A 27,961-nucleotide genomic window follows, 5' to 3' on the forward strand; every position below is an offset into this window, starting at 1 on the left:
GGAGGGCTCTGTGGTTCTGCTGCTGGGGAAACTGTGTTTCTGAGCCTATGGGAATGGGTCAGAAAGACTGGGAAATGGGGGAGAATAGGAGAAGGAACACAAATGAGGAGCCAGCAATGCAGGTTGGTATTATGTCCCATGTCACTTCCTATGAGTAACTTGATAGATTTGCTTTCTTCATGCCCGTAACATTGAATGGACATGAACCACAATATCCAGGCTAAATGAGTAAGAGCCCAAACCAGGTCCACCCTCCAGACAGAGTTAGAAAAGGTAGACATCTCTTGTAGCTGACTGGAGCGGGGGTCTTCCGTGGGGTGGTAATCCAGAAGGTCTTTAAAGAATGAACAGGATTAAAGTAAGTGAAAATGGAAAGCTGAAGGCAGGAAAGGAAAATGAGGCTCAGGGAGAATTCTGGGCAAGGGAAAATTACGGAGTGATTCCTCAGGGCTTGTGAGTCTAACAATTTTGATGTCAATGGACCTCATTCTTGGAACCACAGGGCAACTGATTGACTTGAGTTTTCTTTTTTGCTATATTCTTGCCATACACGCAATGAATGCTCATTGAAAATTGATGATAATGGCCATATGGAAAGTCTCAGAGCTCATCTAGGATTTGGGTCCCTGAGGCATAATCAGTGGGTGGAACAGCAGATGGATGGGGCAGAATATTTTTCTCTTCCTTCCTGTGACAGTTGATTATAAGTTATACAAATGGGCATTCTCTTTGTGATCTTAGCTTCCAAAATGATGGAAGGTTATCACTATTTATTATTACTACTTCCTCAGCAAACTCAAGAGAATCAAAGAGTGATATTGATTATTTAGATGTAGCAATGGTAGACTTAAGCTCTCACAAATCAGGGTCATCTAAAGATATATGTCTTCTTATTTAGCCTGACCGGTTATTTAAGAATCCAAGGTACCTTTACCTTTTATTTGAAGTTCCTCAATTTGATAAGAGCCGTACCAAGCAGTCAGTTCTGTTTCTCTTTCAGCTCTCTGCCAAGCTTTTGTGTGGCTTAAGACACCGGGACTGGGAAAAGACTACAGTGTTTGTTAAATGGAAATTATACTGAGCCTTGAGGATTTGAATGCATGGGGAGAGGTACATTTTGGCTTTCCTTCCTTTGTAAAATGCAGTTAAACTGATACCCAGAACAATGGTGAGAAAACACCAATTAACTTAATGTATGAAAGACAGTAAAATAAACAAGGTGGGCAGTCCTGTTTGTGAGGCATTTTCAAACTCTTTGCTGTGTAAGTGCAGGCTTTTGGGAAGATCTGGTTTTCACTTTGATTTTTGCAGTCCCACACTGGCTTGCTTCTGGTTCTGCCTTCAGGGAGATATGTGCTCCCTAGATCTGGGAATCTTTTTGTCTGGAGACCTCAAGATTGGGATCTGCTCCCTCCCCACCCCTTCCTGTCTGAACTCTATTTTAGATCTGCAGTAAAGACTTGAGGCTTTTTGCAAGCTTTCAACTCTGAGGTATTTTGGAAAACTGTAATTTTGTTTGTTCTCTGCTGTATGCATGTGGTTTCTTGAAACACCAGTGTGATTATTTTCTGCCTCCTTTCCATAGCAGACATTTCCCTCAAACTACAGGCTCCAAAAGTAGGTTCTCAGTGCACTTGCCATGCTGTCTCATTGAGAGTGACTGTGTCTTTACAACGAATCAACTGGTTGCAGTTTCGAGGCTTTTTAGGTGGCTTCCAAACTTGTCCCTCACATATTCAGCAGCCAGACATGCTCAATGCATTGTATATTTCCCAGCAAGCCATGAAGCACTATTGACTTATTAAGAAACTTAGTTTGATGGTAATGAGGCAGGTCTATAAAATAGCACTTTGGGTAGTTTTTACTAATAAAATAGCAATTTGTGGAAGACCGTTAGTATGTAGCCTGGACTCTGAAGCTAGAGTATTGAGTTTGAATCTCAGCTTTTCTACTTTTTTTTTTCTAGTAATTTTTATTTATTTTTTTTAACTGTTAAATTCTTAACCTACCTGGAATTTAGTTTGATATAGGGAGCTATGTTTGGATCTAGCTGTTGATTCTTTTTAAATAATAATTTTTAGTGATTTTTTATCATGATACAATATACATAAGATTTATCATTTTAACCATTTTAATTTGGATATACAAATCAGTGTGGCACGAAATACATTCACGACTTGTCCACTTTTTAGCTATGTTAGAGGTCAAATTATTTTACCTTTCTGTGTCTCCATTTCCTCTTCTGCAAGTGGGAATAATACTCCCATTAAGTTGTGATGAGATTAAGACTAAATTCAGGCTGGGCGTGGTGGCTCACACTTGTAATTCCAACACTTTGGGAGGCCAGGGCAGGTGGATCACTTGAGGTCAGGAGTTTGAGACTGGCCTGGCCAACATGGTGAAACCCTGTCTCTACTAAAAATACAAAAAATTAGCTGGGTATGGTGGTGCATGCCTGTAGTCCCAGCTACTCAGGAGGCTGAGGCAGCAGAATTGTTTGAATCTGGGAGGTAGAGGTTGCAGTGAGCTAAGATTGTGCCACTGTACTCCAGCCTGGGTGACAGAGCGAGAATCTGTCTCAAAAAAAAAAAAAAAAAAAAAAAAAAAAAAAAAAAAAAGACTTAATTCATAGGAAACACTTGATGTGTACAGGACAAAATAAGTGCTTAATAATAGTTGGTGGCCATGAGGATTTGTGGTACTAGCAATCCCCCATTTGCTAGTTAAGAAGCATTTTTGAGCCTGGTGCCATATCTCTATCCCATACATATGCCTGTGTGGTCACAGTTATTGCCCATTGAATCATAGTGGAGACCTTGAGAATTCTCACTGGTAACACCGGATAATTTTTTCATCATTTTTGTGTCCACTTTAGCATGAGACCAGTACACAGTTTGATCTTCAGGGGAGAAAAGGAGATTTTCTAACAGATTTATATTTCAAATTGTTTGCAAGGCAATTGATAATGAAAAGAGAAAACCTACTTACTCTTCAAGTTCAAAGCATAATGAAAGAGGCTTGAAGAGGGTAGACTTCTGAATATATTCCATAAACAGTATCTCTTTTCAGAGCTTTTGAGAAAACCCTTGTTTTAAAAAAAATGTGAGCAACAATTGTTATTCATGAATTCTAGATGTGTAAATTGTGTGATCAAAATGAGAGGAAAAAGAGGTCTCAAGGGAGTAAGCATTTTGTCTACATTTAAGTCTTTTGGAAATGATATGTTTGAAAATAATATACCCGTTAAATATATTTCCTTAAATTGTTTAGATAAACTATTTCTGTTGTAGTTTCTGGTAAATAGTAATATGAAATGGTTTCTATTTCATTGTGAATAACTTCATTACTTTTTAATTCAGCAAAAAGCTCCAAATAGATCTGTAAAAAAGACTGCAGAAATCCTCTGAAATGAATAAACTATTTCTAGCCTTAAAATTCATGTTTCCACAATGGAATATACTATATTCAGCCACCATCACAAAAAATGTCTTTCTTATCGGTGCTGCCCTAGCTAAATGTGAACTTTAAAAACTGGAAAATCAGGCACTTTGTAGACAGTTCACTCTTTGTTTTATATTTTTGGGCTAAGGAAAAGACATTACCCAAGGAATTATTTCTGGAAGGAGTCTAACTTCTCAATCAGCATAGTAGTTTAGCCTACAATATTTTTGTTGTTTTGAGAATTGATAGTGACCCTAAATACAACAAAAGAATATTGATTTCTAAAGCATGGATCATGTTGGTTCCTAAAAAGTGAGTGATAATGTAGCAACTAAATTCCGTCCCTATATTATACACAGTTGGTCAGGCTATCGGCAGAATGCCGTCATCATTATTGAATTGCGTAATAAACACTTGGGGCAGAGTGCTGTAGTGGAAATAAAACTACATTTTGGTTTAGGACTTCCTGCTCTAGCTCATGGCCCATAGAGCCAAGCCTTCACATTTCATGAAGTTGTGAGGGGAAAGAGACAGGCATTGGTCTCATGGTAGCAGCTGCTGGAAGGTTCTTTTCTTAGCTCATTTTCTTTCCTCATTTTTCACATTTTTCCAGGGTGACATCACATGTGGTCACTATTTATATGCATCTCCCAAGCCCGCATTTTAGCCAAGACATTTCTCAGGGGCTCCAGACCCACAACCTAGTGGTCAACATACTCTCTACTTGGTTGCTCCGTAGATCCCCTAAGTCAAGGCATGAAAGTCTAAACTGATCGTGACTGTCCTCTCCCATCATCATCTCCAAACCTGTTTCTTTTCCTGCATTTCTTTTGAGCAACTAGCATGTTTCCAGTCATTCATCCACATCAGAAACCCCCAGATGCCGCCAGCTCTTCCTTTCTCCTCACTTTCAATGTTTAATGGAACACTAAGCTCTGCCAATTCTACCTCACAAATGTCTTGCCTGGCCATTCCTCTTTTCTGAGCCACCCATCTTCACCTTATTTCAGGCCTTCTTCATTTCTCACCTGGATCTTTGTAATCATGGCCTCTAGAGCTGGCTTCATGGATCGCTACTGACCATCAGTCCCATGTGCCTCAGCCATAATGCTAGTCACAGTTCTCAAAGAGCTCTTCCCTTCCTCCCTTCCTCCCTTCCTCCCTTCCTCATGCAGGCTGTGCCTGGTAATCTGGAGTGAATTTTCCACTCCGTCCTGGCAGTCTTCCAAATACTTATCCAGAGACTCAGCTTACAGCTCAATGCTTCTTTGAAGCCTTTCTCAACCTTTGCAGAGTTGAGATCTAACTATTCTGCTAAATGTAAATCTAACTCTTCATACATTTTCTCTTGTTTACCTGTCTCCTTACTCTCCTGTTAGAGTCTCAGTTACTTGAGGTTGTGAATTGAGTCTTATCCATGTCTGTCTCTAATATCTAGCATGGTATGTCTCATTTATAGCAAGCATCCATAAATGATTGAGTGAGTGAGCGAACGTGTGGGTGGTTTTTCCCGGGGTAGGAAGGGTTGGGAAGGTACCACGTAGCCAGTGTGAGCCTCCCTTCAGCCTCTATGACTTTCTGATGAGCACGCTTACAGGTAGTGACTTCTCTTGACCCTTACCAGTTAGATACGTGCTCTGGGACCAGAGCTGCCGAATATAAACCAGTAGTTTTAAAAAGTTATTATTCTCTCCGTAAAGATTGGGTTTTTTATAGGCAAAGGTAACAAGGCTGAACGCAACCAAGTGAACCCAGTGAATTATATTTATTTCAGTGAGGCGTCTGTATGCACTGTGGCCATCCCAGAGGCCTTACTTTCAATTCATATCCACTAACTCAAGGGGGCTCTACGGCCACCCAGCACTCACACTGCCTTTCTCTTCTGCAGAGGCTTTCGCACAGTCTGTTCACGACTTCATACTTTCTCCTGCACTTAAACCTTTAGCATTTCTCTATCCCTGCCTCTCAGCTAACTGGGCTTGCAGGCAATCAGAAAGAGCTTCCCTGTGCACCTGCCACCACATCTTCTCAGTTGTCTGCATTCGCTGGCTAGTCTCCCTGCTGTGGAGGAATTGTTGATGCACCTGGGAAGGCCACACCCTCCACTTGAGAGATCTGGTCCCCTCCCACCTTTTTAAGAACATCACTCCATCAGTTGTCCCTTTCTCTTCTGAATCGTCAGTTTTCCCCGTCTGCCAAGCTCTTCCCCATCAGCATACAAACATGCTGATTTCTTCCCCTCATACCATGCCCCTCTTCAGCTTCCATCCCATTTATCTGCTCTCTTTTACCTTGACTTGCCTAAACGCATAACGTATTCCTCTTTTTTCAGTCTCTCTTTTCAAAGTTTTTAAAGCTTTTAATTTTGGTAAAATATATACAACATCCAACTTAACATCTCAACCTTTTTTTTTTTTTTTTTTTGAGATGAAGTCTCACTCTGTCACCCAGGCTGGAGTGCAATGGCACGATCTCGGCTCACTGTAACCTCCGCCTCCTGGGTTCAAGTGATTCTTCTGCCTCAGCCTCGTGAGTAGCTGGAATTACAGGCATGTGCCACACACCTGGCTAATTTTTTTTGTATTTTTGTAGAGACGGGGTTTCACCATTTTGGCCAGGCTGGTCTTGAACTCCTGACCTCAAGTGATCCACTGCCTCAGTCTCCCAAAGTGCTGGGATTACAGGCGTGAGCCACTGTGCCCGGCCCATCTCAACCATTCTTAAGTGTACAATTCGGTAATGTCAGGTACATTCACATTATTGAGCCACCAATCTGCAGAATGTTTTCATCTTGCAAAACTGAAATTCTGTACCCATTAAACATTAACTCCTCATTTTTCCCTCCTCCAAGCCCCTGGCAACCACCCTTATACCTTCTGTCTCTGTGAATTTGACTACTCTGAGTAATCTTCCATTCTCTCCTGAACCCACCTTCATCAGGCTTTTGCTCTTACATTCCCCCTCCACTGCTTTTCTCAGGGTCACCTGTGGCCTCCACTTGCTTGATCTGACAGTCATGTCTCAGCCTTTGGCTGATTTGACCCAGCAGCAGCCATAGGCACAGTGGAGTACTCCCTCCTCCTTTCTTCACTTGGTTTCCAGGGACCTTGTTGGCCTGTGTTTTCCTCCTTCCTCATAGACCACTCCCTCTTAGTCTTCTTCCTCTTCTTGCCTCTAAAGGTTGGGATGTCCCAGGGCTGAGTGCATGGCCCTCTTCTCTAATCTTCACTCACTCCACTTTAGAGTATTCTTGCCATGCCATTTATACTCTTACAGTTCCCAACATTTGTCCCCGAGCTCCAGCTGTGAACGCTTCCTTACCTGCATATCTAATAGGTGTCTCAACATTTGCATCTCCGGAGTGACTCTTGACCTGCCCCACAATATCTGCTATAGGCTTCCACATCTGAGGATGGCAACTCCATTCTTCCAATTTCTGAGGCCAAAATTGGGAGTCCTAATTGACTACTGTTTTTCTCTCAAACCTCCATCCAATCAGCAAATACAGTTGGCTTTACTTTCAAAAGATACAACCTGAATGTGGCCACTTCTTGTCACTTCCACTCTGCCACTCAGGTCTAACCGCCTTCTTACATTGCTTGGGTTGTCACCTCCTCCCTGGCCTCCCTGTCTGCCCTAGATTCCAAACACAAATCTAGCGAGAAGAGCCTGTGAAAATGTGAGCCACCCTCTGCTCCAAGCCGTGCAATGGCCAGGAAATGGCAGACGTTGACAGTGGCCGAAAGCCCTGTGTGATTGCCTACTCCATGACCTCATTGGCCTCTCTTTCTGATTTTCTCACCCTTGTTCCCTCGCTGGAGTCACACAGCCTTCCCTGGTGTCCCTGCAGTATGCCACCCTGCTGCTCCCTTAGGGCTTTTCTGCTCGCTGTCCGCCTGGGGAGAGGCTCAGCCCTCAAGGATCCCGTGCCTTCCTCTCTCCTTTCCGTCAGCTCTGCACTCAGACATCATCTTGGTTGCGAATTCTTCCCTGGTTACCCTGTTTAAAGTTGCCACACCTCTCCCGCACTTCCTAGTTCTTTTTTCTTCTTTATTTTTCTTTCTAGCACTTACCACCCTGTAACATGCCATGCATTTTACTTGTCATTTGCGTTTGTGTCACCCCACTGGAGGGTGAGTTCTGGAGAGCAGGAGTTCTTCGCCAGCGTTCACTGGGTTCGCCCACTGCTTAGAACTATTGCTGGCGCATAGTAGGTACACAACAAGTATTCCTTGAATGACTATAGAGAAGAGGCTTTCACAAAACAGAAAAGCGTAATTGTCCACTTCAGCCTCCTAAACTATAGGCTTCATTTGAAATTTCAAGTTACTATTTTATCCAAAAGAGAACAAAGCTGAGTTAAACATTGCTCCAAACGATATCGGGTTTCTAAGAAGGACATATAGATGAAATTGTAATTTAGGTTGCTATGGACACGTTAATACATATAAAATATTTATGACAACTATAGTATTTGTATTACATACAAAAAAATTACTTTGGATTTGCAAATCGATTCATATAAAATTTATTTTCTTATGGGGCATTAACTATATTACAGTAGCTTTGAATTTTCTGAATTATATTTACTTAAAAATGTCACTGGCAATATCTTTGAGGGTTACTTTTTTTGGATAAAACTTGTGGCAATGATTCCTCCTTTGACTTCTTCAGCAATATGTTAAAACTGGCACGGAACCTTTGAATAGCTTTTGATTTTTTACCTCGTTTGAAATTAAACAGTTACTGATGTAATTAATACCATATGGTATAAATTTTGAATTCTGCATGATTTCTACTTCAAAATGATGCCTATTGCCTTCATTCTACTTTATGTTTAACACAAGTATTTGAAAAACCTGAGTAGTGGTTATCTTGCTTAGTGGAACTATAATTTACTTCACGTAAAAAGGAGGATTCATTTCTTTATCTTGGAAGTCTTTAAAAATATACTGATACATTTCCATCCCAAATTAGCAAGTCTCCTAGAGGGACAATAATTTTATCTTTGCTAACTGAAGATCTTACATGGCCTCATGCCTAAGATTATTTACTACACATTGTATTAAAATTAAAAAAAGTTTGATATGCCACTAAAAGCCTTTTTTAAGTAAGAGAGATCTAAGCAATCACATATGTGAACATGTTGCGTATACTACAAAACCTCTAGATCCTCTTTACCTTTGCAAGGGGTGTGGGTAGTTTTGGCTTTCCTTATATTTTTATTTGTTATTTATGAAGTATATAATAAAAGAAAATCTAAGAAATTGAGGATTAACAGAATTAATAGACTGTTAACTGAAGTGTAATAGACTGTTTCACGGTATATTTGACTTCAAAAGCTTCCAGCAAAGATAAAAATCTTGGAAAAAAACTTTCTGGTTTGGTCATTTTTATATAAAAGGCTTTGTTTTTTCCAGCAAAGAACGTTTCTTTTATGATTGAGAGTTTCAATATTTATGTAATTAGCAGCTCACAGCAGTGCCTTGTTTCATTCTTGATTCTAATCCTGAAATGATGATAACATACCAGCAAAGCAGCAGCCGTAGAGTCCACGGAGCCTACTTCTCTGCCTTTTTTCTGTCTCCCTGTAGAGAGAAGTCCACTCTCTTCCCTGATCCCAGAGTAGTGTAAATTTGGGCATGCAGAAGGTCAATGTTCCTTAGCATCCTTGGGATTCATTTTCTTTGCATTTCCGAGATTACTCACCTTGCAGCAGTTGTCAGATCCCTTAACTAGTAACTCGTTTTCTTCGAATTATGGTACCACAGAGACTATCTGTGGACTGGCTGGTAAGAGACTGTTACCAGCTGCTCAGCTTTAGTCAGGCAACAAGGTATTTGTTACACTTCAAATACTTAATCATGTGATTTAGCGAAGGGCCATTTGAGCTCTAAAGCCTCACAATGGAAAGTTTCTGAGACCTCTTCCCTCCCTCTCACACCCCAGAGAATCCCTAGTCTCCTGCCTTCCTCTCATGCTATCTGCATGACTGCTGCTAGCCTGCCCAGCCAGGAAAATGGTCTGCCACAGACCCCTGTTCGCTGCCCAGGGTCTCAGGACCCCTGTCCCGAGCGGAGTCCCAAGCAGTGTTGTACTTGCCAGGAAGCTCTCTGGGCTCTTCTGCACCCTTGGGGAACCGTGTCCCTGCAGTAATCTGTACTCATGTTTGTTCCCACACTTCTCTCTAGAATTTAAGTCATGAGCTGTGTGTCTCCCTTTCTGTACTCGGAGAATGTCAGAGGAGGCCTGGCGTCCTAGTTATATTTCATTTTTCAACTGTCGTTTGCTGAACTCCAGACACTGCTAACTGCTTTGCATGCATCATTTCACTTCTTCTTCCTAATGTTTACAAGGTGCAAATGAACCAAACACATACAACTGGCCCTGTGATGAGTGAGGGAATATAGATACATTGATCATTGAATGGAGCTAGAGAAAACTGTTAGGTAAGTTGAGCACTAATTTAGTGGAAAGAGAAACCTTCAAACTAACTTACAGATTTTTCACTTATTGTACAGAACTATTATTTATTTATTTGTGTCTCATGGAACCCAGTAATAGCTATCATAATAATGATAGTGGTTATTCTTAGAGTGCTTCACTCTGTGGCAGGCACTGCTCTAAGGGCTTTACATGTATCATCCCATTCAATCCTTTCACTAATTCAGTGGAGCCAGTACTATTAATGTCCTCATATTACAGATGCAGAAATTGAGGCATAGAGAAATTAATTAATTACTTCCAAGTTCATGCAGCTAAGTGGTGGGACCAGAATTTGAACTCAAGCTGTCTGACCTGAGGACCTGGAACCGGGCTGGCTTTCCAGCAAGAAAGGACAGTGCCCATCTTGGGCTGGGTGGAAACATGACACTGAAGACATGGGCTCTTTGTTCTGGAGAAAATATTAGGGACCTGGTCAGAGCTCACTTAGTAATAAATATTCAATTCAATGAATATTTGTTAAGCTTTTACTGTACAACAATGAACAAAGATCCTAATTTTCATGGAGCTTACATTCTAGGAGGAGAAAAGAGAAAATTCACATCTATCTACACGACTCAATTGCATTGCTATGTTAGAAGGTTATTTATGTGCTAAGATAAAAAGAAAATGTAGAACAGAGGAAGAAGGTTAAGATGGTTACGAAAGAAGTTTTAAGGAGGTGATCAGGGAAGACCTCATGGTTCATATTGGAGAATTGTTGATCACATTTCTGTTGTTTGACCTGACTTCTTTGTTGATCTCTTAAGAGATGCAGGCTGAGATCTTTACTCACTCAAAACTTGTAAGGAACTGCTTAATATTTCTGCCCATTTAACCCTGGAAGCGTCGGGTTGTTTTGTCTGCAGAGACAGGGGTGAGTCAGCCCATGGGTTCTGCTTTTTTGGCTGGGTAGCACTCCCTTGCTGCAGGGCAGTTCTGAATGTGTGCCCCATGGGTGCTGAGTCATGGGGCTGGGTGGGGTGTCTAGAGGAGTGGGAAGTGAAGGTCAGACACTGAGGACGTTGCAGAGCTGAGACAGGAATTTCAGGATGGTTAGAAAGATGTAGCTGAGATTCTTCTAGAGAGACCCTTGCCTGCCTAGGTGAAGATAGGGATGGATTGTCCAAAGAGGGCAGATGACCCTAGATCCTACCTCTACCCAAGGACTGTCTCCACCAAGGCAGTGGTCCCGGGAAGAGCAGCAAGAGGGTGGAGATAACAGAGCAGCCCCCTCAGTACTGGGAAAACAGCAGGTTCCATGCACTTTTGTGGTGGGCCAGGGCTTTAGACGAATAAGTGACAGATTCACCTCTTACCCAGTTATTGAGACATCATGATGTGTGCTAAGATTCTGAAATTAAATTTCCACAATAACATGTTTATGGTGTCATTTGGTCTTCCTCTGTGGAACTGGTATGGATTTCGACTTTCAAGATGAGATCTTCTCTTCGGACCATAAAACAAGATGTTGCAAATGAGGTTCCCAGCTGTCCTGGTCTGTCGGCACGGCTGCTTGATGGCTCTCGGCATGGCTGCTCGATGGCTGTGGTGGCTGATAACTCAGGATGTTGTTGCTGGAGAGCGGGGAACTCGTCCAGATCCTCCTGAGACACCACTTTCCTTTTTCATACAGAAACAACACTGTCCTTCCAATCGTGCTGACTGCACACCAGATTCCATGGACTGTTTTTCTACCCTACCCCGCTTATTTTTATTCATCTGGCTACTTTATTTTAAGGATTTGCAAAGCTTATCTTGGCAGCGGTGACTCTTATTGTTTTATTTCTAGCTGCTTGGCTTTCATGTGAATGCTTCCATTAAGAGGTGGACGTGGGGAGGACGTGGTTCTGGGGTTCCGGTTTGCTGCCTAGGTATGTTGGCACAGATAGAGCTGTGGCGGCCCAGCTCTGCGCTGCAGAGCCAGACCCAGGCTGGGATTCCAGCAGGAAAGGACAATGCCCATCATGGGCTGGATGGAGGATATGTGGCACTAAAGACATGTGCTCTTCTTTCTGGAGAAAATATTAGGGAACTGGCCAGAGGTCGCTTACTTTTAGTACAGAACTATAGAATCTTTTTAATGCCTGGTGACCAGGCACCTGAAATGGGTCAGTCATTTTTTTGTTTGTTTTACAAGCTATACCCATATGAACAACTGATGTTGCCTGTATGCAGTTCTATGAGGCAGAATCAGTAGATTCAAGACAGGACTTTGGTGTCACACAAAACTGGATTAGTTCTTGGCTCTGCCACTGACTGACTCTGTGTCCTTGGGCAAGTTACCTAACCTCTCTGGTCTTTAGTGCCTGCATGTGATTAGGAATCATAACAGCACCTGCCTCACTAGGTTGTGATGAGGATTACATGAGGAAAAAAAACCCCACAAATTTTCTGTGATCATGGACAACTCAAAATATGCAAAACTCCATATTCCAAGTCAGATTCTTGTTGCTCTGATTGTATCAGAAACTAACTGAGGAGTTCAGAGTAAGAATCTAACCTAGCAATGCTTAATTCCAGATTGGCTAAGATTTTCTTTCCCAAATTAGGTTATTTCTCAGGTACTAGCCTGGTATCCAAACCACACCCTTTCTGGGAACTACCTCTGCTCTTAGGACAGCAACATCTGTGGAGGCTTGGTTTAGGTAGAGAAAGCAGAAATAGGTTGTCATCTGTTCACCTGGCTTTCCCATAGCACAGTGGGAATCAGCCAGACATCTCCAGAATCCTGATGTCTAAGTTTCTGGCCACAAACCCCAGGCTTTAGGATGTTAAAAAAAACTCTCTAAGTGATTGCAGTGTGCCAACAAGATTGAGAAACAATACATAAATATTTTGTTTAGGGAAATAGCTCATAAGCCGATTCACTAACACCTCTATACAAGCATATTGATAATAGAATTAGAGCAAGAAATAACAAAGGCAAACACAAATTCTTTATCAGCACGTGTCTCTAGCTTTTAAAAGCTTACTTATCTTTCTGTCACTCAGACCCTACCATCTTTTCAAAGCCCCTTGCCCATTTGCCCCCTCTTATTTGGTTGCCCTTGAAGATAAAGATACTAATTGCCTTTTTAACATTTTCCTGTTATCTATGAGTTCTTATTCTTTCTGTCTTTCCTGAGTGGGAGAACCTTGATTACTCACACTTTGATGTATCTGTCATTGTTAGTGGTGCTTCCGGCATGGCTCTGCCCTTTCAATGGCAGAGTTAGGAGTGCTCATATCTCTCTGTGAACCATGAACAGAGTGCCCTCTCATGTCTTTAGTTCAACCAAGTCCTAGATTCATTCCTTCCTTTCTCTCTTTTTCTCTCCCCTTTAAAGAGGGACCAGACGTTGTTTTATTTCTTGGTTATCAGGACAGAAAAAATTTTGAACATGTACGTATATCTTTCACTCCCACTCTTTGTAAAGGGATTATCTATTCTGGATTATCAGAGTCAAAACATCTTGATCCAGACTCACTTCCACTTCCCTTCTAGGTGTTTTCCCCATGGTGGGTTCTCAAAGACACAAGATGATTTCCGTATCAGCCTAAGCAAAGCATCAAAAAGCAAACATGCCCATTTTTTTTGCACCCTCTTCCTCTCTTCTGTTAACAAAGTTGAGGATTAAATGATAACTCAGAGAAAAAGCAAGTCATATATTTGGAAGCCTATGCATCAAAATAGAGTGTTTATGTAAGGTTAATACAATCAGCAATTCGAGCCAAGCTTCATGTTGTTACTTCTAGAGTTAAGCCCATCAGCCGACCTATTTTTTTCAGTACTTTCCTTTTTTATCCATGATTTTCATCACTTTCTTACCTTCCGGGCTTATACGAAGACCATGTTGACTTTATCTTGGTTGAATTTTGGACACATAAAAGTGCAGTGAAGATTTAATTGCTGTATCTTCCTGATAATAAAGCTGGTCTTGCTTGGTATTATTCCATGGAGAAAGAGTGGTCTTGTGTGGGGAGCTGTATCCATCTTTAGCGTTGGGCACATAAGTGACAGAAGCTTTCAGAGCCTTAGTTTTGTCATCTTTAGGTTGGTGGGGCTACTGCTGCTACATGCAGTGGTTTAAATGAGGTGCCAGATGTGAAGCTCCAGTGTCAGGCATGCTGGAATTGGTCAATGCATGACAAACTTTGCCAACTGTCATTCGTCTACCTTCTCCCAAATGCCTAGCTCTTTATTTGTACCATTTTTAAAGCACAATTAGGGCATCCTGCCTTATGTTTCATCCTGGTTTGCCTCATCTTACTTTTCAAAATTTAAACTCCTTGAAAGCAGGCCTGAAGTGGTTTTCCATTTCCGTAGATACTCCATCCTTAGTGTTTATTGAGGATGCATACCTAATTCAGCATGGAGTGAATGAAACTAAACAAAGAAAAAAGGAAAACTTTTGTTTTTCTGTTTTGCTTTAACTTGGGCAATGCTGATCTGGGGAACTGTTTTTGTATAGCCAGTGAAAGTGTCTAAGCTGTGTGTAGATTTTGTAATATAGTTTCATCCTTGTTAATGTAGAAATTGTAACACAAACCCAAGACAACAGGGGACCCATTGCATAAGTGAACTGTCACTAACTCAGTGGACAGTTGGTCTGCCTGTTTGTCCAGCAATGTAGGCCTGGGCATGGCAGAAGCCCAATGTTACCTTATAACTTTATGAATGTGTAATGTGTAGCCTGGCTCCTTTCAGAAAGGAATCCTAAAAAAGTACATATAGAATAGCGTAATTAAAAACAAGAATTAAAAGAGATCAGACACAACTTAAAATAATGGGAAAATGAAGGCTGTATCAGGTAAACCTCCTTTTCCTTTCAGCTAGCAGGACTAATCTTATCCCTTGAGAGGCTCTGACCAGCCCTTAGCACAGCTGCTTCTGGGATGCAGTCAGACAGCCAGGGAAGAAATTACTTGGAAGAAAAAATGCCAGAGTTTCCCTTTAAACCTGGAGATTATGGAAGAAAAGATAAGAAGGGGGGAGAGCAAATATAATCTGCACTGTAAATAGTAATGAAAATACCAGACTGATATGCTAATTAGTGCAGTATTCTAGCACATTTTTAGCAAATGGTTATTAATGATGCCATTAGTAAGTTTAGCCCAGAATTGAATATTAGCTGAATTTGTAAGTCATTTTGTAACTTATTTGTCTTACTATTACATTTTTCCCAAGTTTGAAAACAGAACACTTTTAAAATTCAGATTATATGATGGAATATATATTCTACAGTGAAATGTCAAATTTATTAACATAATATGCGAATATTTAATTACAGTATTGGTGGGTTTGTATTTTATAACTTCTTGTGATATTTAACTGCTGCTATTAATTATGATGATGAAACAAAATTTCTTGGATTTTGAATATTTTTGACTTAAAATATTTGAATTCAAAATAAATTTGACTTATTCACATAAATCTGAGCTCTGAAAAGAATGTTAGAACTCATCTAGTTTTATATACTTCAGTATTACCTATTCAGAAACAGAGGCCTAGAAAATTGAGCAACTTTCTCAAACATTTCAGGTGGTTGTAGATTTAGAACTAGTCTTCTGCTCTCAGGTTAGAGTGGTTTCTATTATTAATTTTATGCCTCGTTGTCCTTTAAAAGGTTCGTAGCTATGTGACAGTATTTCTACAAAAATACTATTTTCTTCTTGCTTAAAGAAACATTAGTGACACTGAAATCACAGAAACACTCTCATTACCTAAAATAGTTCTTGAAATATTCTACGCGCATATATTCTATATCTTTTTCATTCAATTAGATAGTATAGTTCTAGCAGTTCTCAGGAAAGGTAAAGTTTGGAATGTAAACTGGACCCTCAGTGGAACTTCTTTGGAGTTGAACCTGAAGGAAACAACACATACAAGTTTCCTGGGCAAATTTCCAGCCGTGTAGCACATCAAGATCACTACGTCTAGTCAAGTGTTTCAAAAAGAAAGAACGCAAGAGACTTCTGGAATTCTTTTCTATTTAGATTCTAAACATTCGTGAAAGGACGCTTGCTTCAATATTTTCCTTAATTTAATATGAGGAAATTCACAGTTTGCTCTGGCCTCTTAATTCTTTTTAAGTGAAACGAAATTCTTTGTGCAGAGAAAGAATAAGAATGCTGATGGGCGAATGAGACAGAGATATGTATACACACAATTACGTATGTTATCATAATGTGTATATATTACATATCACAATCAAATAAGCAATGCAGTGATATTTCTAAAGACACAGAAGTATCTACAGTGAGAAGTCATCCTCCCATTCACTCCTGTCTGCCTAGCCAGAGATCCTTTCTCCAGAAACAACCACTTTAAACAGTTTCTTGTATAGCTTTCCGGACATAATCTACTTATATTTAAATAATTATGTAAATATTCATTAAAACCCACAAATACTATATGCACTGTCCTGCAACTGTTTTTTTTTTTTTAAACATTTAGAATCTATTTTGAAGTTTGTTTTGTATCAGCACATATAGAGCTGCTTCATTCATTTTTGTGGCTGCATAGTATTAGTATTCCATTATGGAATATAATGTTTAATATTACATTCCATCACATAAAATAGAATTAATATTATATTAATATCAATTGATTTAATTTTAGCATATTTATGATGTTTGTTAATGGTATATTAATACTTAACCAGTCCTGTATTTTATTTTCTTTCCATCTTTTGCTCTTTGAAACCATACTGGCCGGGCGTGGTGGCTCACGCCTGTAATCCCAGCACTTTGGGAGGCCAAGGTGGGCAGATCACCTGAGGGCTGGGGTTTAAGACCAGCCTGGCCAACATGGTGAAACCTCATCTGTACTAAAAATACAAAAATTAGCTGAACGTGGTGGTGTATGCCTGTAATCTCAGCTACTCAGGAGGCTGAGGCAGGAGAATTTCTTGAACTCAGAAGGCAGAGGCTGTAGTGAACTGAGATCACACCACTGCACGCCAGCCTGGGCAACAGAATGAGACTGTATCTCAAAAAAAAAAAAAAAAAAGAAAAAAAAAAAAAAGGAACCATGCTAAAAAAAAAGGTCATTTGCATATGTATAAGAATATCTGTAGATAAGAAAGACTGCTAGGTTAAAGTGTATGTGCATTTGTAATATTTACAGATATTACCGAAAAATATCCCTCGTTCACATCACCATGGCCTCAGTATTACAATGTGTTTATCAGATTTTTTTATATTCACCATTCTAATAGATGAAAAATACTATCCCATGTAGTTGTAATTTGTGTCACTCTAATTTGAGTGTGGTTGATCCTTTTTTCATATGCTTAAGAGCCATTCGTATATCATTTTCTGTGAGCCATCTGTTCATATCTATTTTTTTTTCCTTGTTTACGATTTGTCTTATTTCTGTCAACTGTAGAAACTCTTTCTGTGTATAAAAAATTTGCCTATTGGGTTTATGAATTGTAGAACTTTCCATCCTCCCCCATTCCTTGATTGTCATAAATGTTTATGGTGAAGATTTTGATTTAAAAATGCCATACTTTTGTGTGTGTGTTGAATTTGGCACTCTCGCTTTATACTATTCATACAAAGCCTTCCCCATTCTGAGATCGTAAACACAACCCATGCGGTCCTGGTGCTGTTACGGCTTTTCACAGTAGATCTCTCATTCATCTAGACTTTATTGAGATAAAAGGTGTGAGATAGGTAGTCATCTTTTTTTTTTTTTTTTTTTTTTTGGTTCGTATTAGATGGCTATTCAGTTTTCTCAAATTACTGGCCTTGTGTCTTTTCCCTGTTGATTTGAAATGCCACCTTTATTACATACTTCAGTGGTCCCCAACCTTTTTGGCACCAGGGACCGGTTTTGTGGAAGACAATTTTTCCCCAGACCAGAGTGGGGGATGGTTTCGGGATAACTCAAGTGCATTACTTTATTGTGCACTTTATTTCTGTTATTACTACATTGTAATATATAATGAAATAATTATATAACTCACCATAATATAGAATCAATGGCAGCCCTGACCTTGTTTTCCTGCTCTAGACGGTCCCATCTGAGGGGGATGAGAGACAGTGACAGATCATCAGGCATTAGATTCTAACAAAGAGCACGCAACCTAGGTCTCTTGCATGCACAGTTCACAGTAGGGTTTGTGCTCCTATGAGAATCAATGCCCGAGATGACCTGACAGGAGGCGGACCTCAGGCGGTAATGTGAGCAGTGGGGAGTGGCTGTAAATACATATGAAGTTTCACTTGCCAGCCTGATGCTCACCTTCTGCTGTGCAGACCTCTACCAGTCAGGTCCATGGCCTTGATTTCCATATGTATGTCTCTTGACCCATTTCCCATCTTAGTAATTCATGCCATTGACCTTCCCATCTATCCACCACATTGCTTTATGATGTGTTTTTAGTATCCAGGAGAGTTCATCCTCTCAGGGCTCTTCTTTGTTGAGAAATACTTTACTATTTTCACATTATTTTACCGTGAGATCTTTAGAATCAACTTGTATAATAACCCCAACAAATTTTTTTTAAATTCTGGAAGTATTTTTTTGTTTAAATTGGAAGTGCCTTAAATTATACAGATATAATTAATTGTCATCACCTTTTAAAATTTTGCCTTAGTAGCATTTTAAAGTTTTCGTCATATAAATTTTGCATATTCCTTAAGATTTGCTGGGGATTTTGCCCTTTTGCTATTATCATAAATTATATGTCTTCTTTTGTGTCATTTTGCTGGTGTGTGTAAAATATATAAAATAATCCCTTAATAAGGTTGTTTAAAAATAAATATTGTATTCTACCAAATGCCTTTTACATATCCTTGAAGATGATCATGTACTATTTTACTTTGGTCTGTTTATAAGGTGAATTGTTTTGATAGTATAAGATCTTTGTATTCCCTATGATCCCATAAAAAAGGATGATTTCATGTCCTTTGCAGGGACATGGATGAAGCTGGAAACCATCATTCTCAAAATTATTCCTTAAAAGTTTGTTAGAATTGTCCCTCTGAAGCTAACTAGTCCTGATTTTGCTTATTTGTGTATTTATTTATTGGAGGGAAGGTGGCTCTTTAACATCTATTTAATCTGTGATATTGACATATTTACATTTTCTGTGTTTTCTTTGGCTAAGGTATGGTTCCTTAAGTATATGTTACGTATTTACTGATAATCTTCAGTTACTGTTTGAGTCCCTCCTGATACAGGGTGAGGTTATCTATTATTGCTGAGTTGTTTTCAAAAGTGGTGGTTCTTTCCTTATATTCTATGTTTTATGGAATTTGACAGTCACGTCTTCCATTCATTTTGATATTAAGATATTAAAGACTATTTAGATATTAAGATATTAAGGACTATTGCATAATTTTATCATTGGGATGGTAATACTGTAGGCCATACTGTATGATTACACTGTTCTGAGGACTATGATTGCTTTCTTTGGTACATTTGCCCAGTGGTGTCCAGTTTTACTGCTGATTGTGCTTCATAGAATCAGTTCTTAATAGACACAATTTATCTCAGTCTTATATATTATAAGCTCTCAGTAATTCTAGTGAATAAAATACTTGGTTATTGTCTGTTATGTGTTCATTTGTAAAGAATATAAAAGACATGTTCCTACAAAAATTAGCCAGGCGTGGTGGTTCGTGCCTGTAGTCCCAGCTACTCGGGAGGCTGGGGTGGGAGGATCACCTGAGCCCAGGAGGTTGAGATTGCAGTGAGCTGAAATCGTGCTACTGCAGTCTGGTACAGGCAACCAAGTGAGATCCTGTCTCAAAAAAAAAAAAAAGGCAAACTTGAATTAATAATTTTGGTAAATATGTATGTATTCAGATATGTTAAAAAGATAGCATTTTACATACTTGTCTGGTAGAATGAGTTGGAAATAAAATAATTTTTAGATACAGTAAAAAGTTCTTTAGAGAGCTAAAAAGTTTTAACGGCATTTTTGCTTTTCCAAATCCCATGTGTTCCAGAATTTGTCAAGGAAATAGAAAAAGGAAATAGAAATCACAACGCTGTAGTAACAGAGGTGCAAAAAAATGATAATGTTGGTCAAAATGTATAATGTTAAGAAAAACAGTGTTTGTGGTTAATAAAAGTATATTGATTTTGTTCAAATTTTATTGAGAAAATATTCTCTCCTTTTCTCATAGATTTATCTAAAAACAGACTGGTTGAAGTTCCAATGGAATTGTGCCATTTTGTATCACTGGAAATTCTTAATCTGTATCACAACTGTATCAGAGTCATTCCTGAAGCCATCGTTAATCTCCAGATGCTGACTTACCTGAACTTGAGGTAGGTTAAACATAAAAGTTGTAATCAAATTCAATGAAAGAAATAAAAAACTTATGCTTTCATTTCTATCCATTTTTTTCACTCTTTGCAATTCTTGATTTTTCTTTGATGTAGATCCCACAAAGATGTATTAAGTAATAACTTTTCTAATAAATTTGTAATGTTGTTAATACTGCTCTTGGTGCAAGACTTCCCTGAATGTCAATATGACAAGGGTTTTTAAAAAAATGATTTATATCATTTATTCTCTTTGTCTACTTGGTATTTGTAAGGTTGTAATTATGTTGTCTTCAAGTATTCATGTAGATTTTGGAGGAGGAAGTATAAAGGAAGTGAAAAAGAGTTTGGTTGTCGGGACAGACAAGGATCAAAAAAAAAAAAAAAAGAGAGAAAGCCTGGGTGAGCTTTGGCAATTATTGATAACATTGGGCTTTGCTACCTCGTACTAATTGAGCCCATTCACTTTAAGCCTTCTTAAGAAAGTTGAGGAGCACTGAACAACTCTAGCCAGATACAAAGTTTGCTATCTATCTTTCCATCCCACTAACTTAGGTCAGTGTTTGCGGAGCATGGTTTAGTAATGTGCATTGAATGATTATGTACAACATGGTATCATGTATTAATGCCCCTGAGTAGCTCTGATGTTAAGAAAATCAGTTATTTTAAGGCCTTGGTTTTAGACTTTGCAGCTAGGTGCTCTGGTTGAATGCTAAATCCTTTCCCTATGTCTGGGATGTCAGGAGAGGGACGGAAGTTGTTTTATCATATCTATCTTTACCGTGAATACAAGATCCCCAATTGTAAGCCTGAATGTAGCCTTTACTCATGTCAGTTGTGTCATGTTGGTGTGCAAAGGGGAGCAAGGCTTGTGTTGAGTAACAGATATACCTGACATCAAAGTTCAGAAAGTTCAATGAACCAGGTATAATGTCAGTGGTTTTTTAGTTTTGATTTAGTTTTGATTTTTGTTTTGATTTAGTTGGCTACTGAAAATTACTGGTTTTCTCTTGTTTTCCTTGCAGTCAAAAATGAGTTTCTGGCCGGGTGCGGTGGCTCCCGCCTGTAATCCCAGCACTTTGGGAGGCTGAGACGGGTGGATCACCTGAGGTCAGGAGTTTGAGACCAGCCCAGCCAACATGGTGGAACCGCGTCTCTACTAAAAATACAAAATTAGCTGGACATGGTGGCGCATGCCTGTAATCCCAACTATTCAAGAGGCTGAGGCAGGAGAATTGCTTGAACCTGGGAGGTGGAGGTTTCAGTGAGCAGAGATTGTGCCATTGCACTCCAGCCTGGGAGACAAGAGCGAAACTCCATGTCAAAAAAAATAAAATAAAATAAAATAAAATAAAATAAAGAGTTTCCATTGCATTTCTGTAGAAGTGCGTTTTTTTTTTTGAGATGGAGTCTCACTCTGTCACCCAGGCTGGAGTGCAGTGGTGTGATCTTGGCTTACTGCAAGCTCCACCTCCCGGGTTCACATCATTCTCCTGCCTCAGCCTCCCAAGTAGCTGGGACTACAGGCGCCTGCCACCACGTCTGCTAGTTTTTTGTATTTTTAGTAGAGACGGGGTTTCACCGTGTTGGCCAGGATGGTCCCGATCTCCTGACCTTGTGATCTGCCTGCCTCGGCCTCCCAAAATGCTGGGATTACAGACATGAGCCACCGTGCCTGGCCAAGTGCATTTGTTTTTTTATCAGGGTTGAAAAAAATCCTAGCAGTTTTTTAAGTAGCCTTAACTTCTTTTTGGTAAATAAGGTGTAGGTTACTGTTAGGATCGTCTGGAGGCTCATGTATCTAATCTTCACGTCTGCAGATTTCTGACTTATCTGATCATTTTGAATTTTCTTGCTGTTTTTGATGTAGTAGGGTGTTAATAACCTTGGAATTTCCTGGTGCAGTAAGCATAGGTGTCTATAGAATTTGGATCAGTATCTCCCTAAGACATCTGTACTCTAATTCCAACATATACAGGGGAAAGCATGTGTAGTTCACTTACCTACTCCTGTCCTGCTGTGACATTTTCACTACTGGTAGTCCTGGATACAGTAAGTCTATATATTTAACTTTGCATTGTTGTATTTAGTCCATGTTCATTGAGAAACTTTTGGGTATAGATAACATTTTACTTTTATGATGATAGGGATTTTAAAATGCTAAGCATACCAGATAATGTAATCTTAAAATGTATATTATATTTTTAGAATATTAGTAAAATGGTTTTAGTTTCCATGTCACACCTAGTTGAGAATAGATTATTGCTGTCTTCAGATGGGTAGGAAGTATACATTGGAGTATGGATATGAGGATGTTTTAAGGCAAAGATGGCGAATTCATTGAAACCGATGATGGCTGAAGAGGACCATGTGGTATGTTATAAGCAGTGTTTTGTGATGAATTCCTGGTAATGGAAAGGAAAAAGAATATAGAAAGAAGCTGTTAAGCATCTAACTCTTTAAATATTGTTTTCAGTCTGTAATTTTTAGCTTCATGGTTGCATCTGTTTTCTTCCACGTACATGGGTCATTCTGTTTTTGTTCTGTTTTTCTTTGTCCACTTCTGCTACTTTTAATAATACCATGTCTGAGACCTGTTCTCCCGTATTGAATCATGTGCTCTTTGAAGGAATTTGACAAATAGAGAAAATATGAGAAAAAGCTTACCTGTCTGAGGTATTGTATAAAGATATAAGAAAAATGTGTGGCTATCCTCTAAACTTTTTGAAAGCCAGATACTATATATACATACATATATATACTCACACACACACACACACAATTATTTTTAAAACTTCCTATAAAATTTATTACGTGAGTATAAATGTATGACATAAAGTAGTATACCGGGCGCGGTGGCTCACGCCTGTAATCCCAGCACTTTGGGAAGCCGAGGCAGGCAGATCCTTTGAGCCCAGGAGTTTAAGACCAGCGTGGGCAACATGTTGAAACCCCATCTCTACTAAAAAAAAAAAATAAGCCGGGTGTGCTGGCTTGTGCCTGTAGTCCTAGCTACTCTGGAGGCTGAGGTGAGAGGGTCTGGGAGGTTGAAGCTGCAGTGAGCCATGATTGTGCTACTGCGTTCCAGCCTGGGCAACAGAATGAGACTTTATCTCGAAATAAATAAATAAGTAAATAAAATAAAAATATTAATGAGAATAATCTTTAAAGTAATCAAGAAGCTGGTTCTCTTGTGTTACTCAATTATAAAGCCTTTAATTCCTATTTGATTATTGGGTATAGTTGAAACATGTCTTCTAGGAATTGGACCCTTGAAATTGAGATATTTATCAGTTTGGGAGTGATTTGATGTTGAATGCAATATAGCTTTTGCCTAAAAGATTTATTAGTATCTGTGAAACAGTGACTGCCACATTTGTTTACTTCCAAATACGTAGTTGTATCTAGAAAATACCAGTGTCATCTAATAAAATTGTTTTGAAGTCTTCTCAGATGTTGAGTAGTATCATGCACATGATAGTGTTGTCTGTGTGAGTTCTTCCTGTCCACAGACTACCACCCCACTCCCAGCTATCCCCAAGCCTGGTAAGCAGGAGGAACTCAGAATATCGTGCCTGTGTGTGATCACGACGTGATGTCTCCTCCACAACAACCAGGGTTAGCCACTGTGGCCTTTTCATGTCTTTTCTGCTCCTCCTGGATATTATTAAGTTAGCAAAATAAAATGTATATTTGTTGGGTATGGTGAAGGGACGCAGTGGACTTCGTTGACTTTGGCCTTTGGGGAGAGACTGCCAATCCCCTCACTTGAAACATACACAGAGACGTAGGATGCTGTAAACACACTGCTTTGTAGAAGAGCTAATCTAGTGTTTTTTTCTGCAGGAGTTATAAATGGGATAGCATGCCAAAAAAAAAAAAACCTTATATATCCAAGAAAGAAATATATAATCAATGCAGGACATTATCATTAATTTTGATGTATAGGGAAGTCGGTGTGAATTTCTTAAAATTAAATAAACTGTAAATTACTTTTGAGCTCACCCTTAAGGTAGACGATATCAAGTATGGTATGATCTGAAAGAGCTTTAACAAATAGGCAAGTTTGTCTGATTTTATAAACAAGTACCCTAAAATACTTTCTTTTCTGTAGCACTTAGAAATTTTCCTCTTGTATCTATTAACTGAGAAGAAAGACTTGTTAGATAAAATAGTGCAAAGAAGCTGCTTTTCAAATTTTCACAGATTTTGTCTGTCTATACTTAAAATCAACATGATCTCACTCTATTTAGATTTTTTTCTCCTCTCAATAAATTACATGTAGAAATTACTAATTTTGTATATTCCAAAGTAGGAGAGATGCCATATGAAGCTACTTTGAATTCATGGGAACCATTCAAAATTGATTACCCCCTCTGGAGTATATTGTGTATTTCAGCTGAGTAAACAGCCATAAATATTTGATGGTGATGGTGATAGTGATGGTGATGATAATGATGATGACGATGATGGTGGTGGTGGCCGCGGCGGTGGTGATATGTCACTGCCTAACCAGCTTTTTGGCTAATAGGTTGTCTTTAAATGTCAAAAGACCGCTTGGTGCCAACAACCTCTAGTCCCAAACTAGAGATAAATTTAGTTAGCACATGAAAAAAATCCTTACTGTGAAGTGCAGTTAAAAACACTTACATATTTTTCACATTTTCTCACGTGATAGAAATGTTATGTTTGTGGAAAATATTAATTTATTGCTGTTTATGTAGCCTGTGTTTGAAGGATCTGGGCTTTTAATCTTTGCCTCTTGGTGTTCACAACAAAAGGTTATGTTAGTTTAGTATATATGCCACTGTGTCTTTTCCTGTTCTAAAGTGTCTTAATCCAAGAAATGTGGCCAAGAACAATAAAAATGATTAAGCAAGACTTGTTCCTATAGAGGAACCAACACTTTGAACCTGAATTACACAGGAAAGCCTCACAAAGTTAAAAATCTATTTTAAGATGCTGGAGAGGTTGTTGTTGATGAGCCTCATGAAGAAAATGTACCGTAGGAAAATAAAATAACCCAGACTAGCAAAACTCTTGGCAATAGTAGGAGTGTTGTGAATCTAAGAATAGGGACCTTGGTTAAAAAGTCTCATCTCACGGGTAGCAGCTGCCAAGAAATGAAAGTTCTGTATAGTATTTGATCATATTGCTTCCAGAACTCTTGGTGAGTGCTTTTACTTTTCTAGGGTGAAATACACCCAGCTAGGCCTGCTATATTCATTAGAAGTCCCAGCCTCTCCCCACCTACTAGGAGTGGGTTCTGAAGCATTGCCTGTAAAGAACAGGGCGGTCTCTTGAACAAAATGTTATCACACCATAAAAGGAATCTGTTTTGGCTGCTTTCTCTGCAGCCTGGCATTCTTTTTGGCTGCTGAACAATGTGCAGAAAGAGCCAACTTCCTGATGGTCCTATAACCAGTATCCCCGCATTCCTTTGGGAGTCACACTGAGGAGTCATCTTGGATTGGGACAAGCGTCTTGCATGCCAGGATTGCCTTAGAAAACACAGACTTTGTATTTTTGTGTTGTGAACTAAGAATTAAATTTAACTACCTTTCTTCTTACTTGTAGAAGAAACGTCTTCTCTCCCTGCACTGATAATTCTAAAGAAAGTCTCCATTGTGGGGTGGTGTTTCTTCTCTCTAAAAAAAATGAAAAAATTGATGGTGTCTTCCTAAACTGGAAAGGAGGAGGAATTTTGTTCCATTCAATACAAATATGTATCCCACATTCTTTCATGAAGCTCTTACCTCATTCAAAGGGAAAATGAGGAAACTTTAGTGTATATATTCATGTATATATTCATGTATATTTTCGAGCTGGTCTTTGGTAGCCAGGTTTTGTTTTGTGAAATGACAGCTCAGCAGAAAGACACCAAAAACACAGTGAACTGAACTGGAGTTTGAAAGTGAACTGGCTTAAAATTTGAAAACATTTTTCACAGGATAGCAGAGATAGAAGGGGCCATTGGAGTCATCCAGTGCATGTGCACGGCCAACCATGTGGAGTTTAAGCTTTGCCTTTTCTAGTGCTCTTTGGGCATCTTTTATCAAGGTGGAACCTGCAGCCAGTGGTCCCTGAAATTATTAATGTGTTTATAAATTATTGTGCCTGTAAAATTATGTCCATTGCCATTGGTAGCTGACAGGCTTTATGAAGTGTGACTGCGTGAATGATTGACTGTTTCTTATCAGATTCCATTCCTTTTAGGATAGTTCATACTTGGCATAACTTCCAAAGAGGATTTTCCCATTATTACATATCACCGGATCATAGCTGTTGTTTCAGATCAGTGTGTGTATTGAAAAAAAGGACAGAGCGACACAAAAGGGATATTATGACTTTGATAACTAGAGTACTGTCAGAATTTGTTGGTTTTGTTTTCAGTTCTGTTTCTGATCTTAACAGAGTTGTTAAGATCTTTGTGCAGCAGGTTAGTGCTCTGGAACTGAGGTAAATACCCACTCCTAATTCAATTGTATATTTTTTTTTGTTTATTTGATTGTCAAAGTTTATTCTGCCAGCCCTAAATGAACAAGTTCCAAATTGCATTTATTTGTCTAACGAGACAGATAAAAAGCACCGTGAAACATTGCCATTTCATCAATAATCAACTTACTATATATCCTCTAAGAACATTGCACTTTACCAAGTCCTATAACAAGTACTGTAGAGAAGAAGTGAGAATTTTTTTTTTAAAAGAACATACATATATGAAAGATGTGGATTTCGAGGATCATCACCACCACCACTTCCCCGCTCTTTCTCTCTCTCTCTCTCTCTTTCTTTCTTTCTTTCTTTCTGTCTGTCTGTCTGTCTGTCTGTCTGTCTGTCTGTCTGTCTCTCTCTCCTTTCTGGGTCTTGCTCTGTTGCTCAGGCTCGAGTGCAGTGGTGTGATCACAGCTTACTGCAGCCTCGACCTCTCTGGGCTCAGGTGACCCTTCCATGTCAGCCTCACTAGTAGCTGGGACTACATACGTGCACCACCATGCCCAGCTAATTTTTGTGTGTGTTTTTTGTTTGTTTGTTTTTGTAGAGATGGAATTTTGCTATGTTGTCCAGGCTGGTTTCGAACTCCTGAGCTCAAGTAATCTGCCCGCCTTGGCCTCCCAAGGTGTTAGAATTTACAGATGTAAGCCACCATGCCCAGCCACCACTACTTCTTAATAGCTAAATAGGATTTAAGATTTAACCATCACACCATCAAATCTGAGCCCTTCAACAACCCTTAACTTTAGATAGGATATAGGAAAGTGGTTTATCCCTAAGCTACACTATTTCATAATTAATAGAAATGAATGGGATATATTTCTTTGATATTTTATAGGTCACTAAGCACTTTCACCTCTGTTATCTTGTTGAACATGATCTCTATTGCATTCCATGCTCCTTAGGACAGTTTCATAATTGTGAAAATAGATATTAGGGATTTTCCAAGGGAACAAAATAAGTATTTAAACAAGGAAGGCCTTTGTATTTTTAAAATTTCTACTGTAGCTATAGTTGGTTCTCATTTTTATTTCTGATACTATAAATTTGTGCATTCTTTCTTTTTCTTTATCCACTTTTACAGAAGATGGTGTGTTTTAATAACTTTTTTTAAACTTAGCTTTTGATTTTGGATATTTTGCTCATTGATTTCTAGTGATTTTTTCTTTTTTTTTTTTTTTTTTTTTTTGAGACGGAGTCTTGCTCTGTCACCCAGGCTGGAGTGCAGTGGCTGGATCTCAGCTCACTGCAAGCTCCGCTTCCTGGGTTTACGCC

General features: G+C 39.1%; 1 protein-coding gene across 6 annotated transcripts in view; it reads left to right on the plus strand.

Moving 5' to 3' along the window:
• LRCH1 (leucine rich repeats and calponin homology domain containing 1) overlaps positions 1–27,961 on the plus strand; it is a 202,430-nt gene that overhangs the window by 78,931 nt on the left and 95,538 nt on the right. For all 6 annotated transcript variants that reach the window (XM_037986704.2, XM_007960367.3, XM_007960361.3 and 3 more), the window contains exon 2: positions 20,050–20,194. In XM_037986704.2, coding sequence (XP_037842632.2) covers positions 20,050–20,194 — 145 coding nt within the window. The remainder of the gene's footprint in view (positions 1–20,049; positions 20,195–27,961) is intronic.

Source organism: Chlorocebus sabaeus, chromosome 3 (genome assembly GCF_047675955.1).
Source record: "Chlorocebus sabaeus isolate Y175 chromosome 3, mChlSab1.0.hap1, whole genome shotgun sequence".
In the NCBI taxonomy this organism is placed as follows: domain Eukaryota; kingdom Metazoa; phylum Chordata; class Mammalia; order Primates; family Cercopithecidae; genus Chlorocebus; species Chlorocebus sabaeus.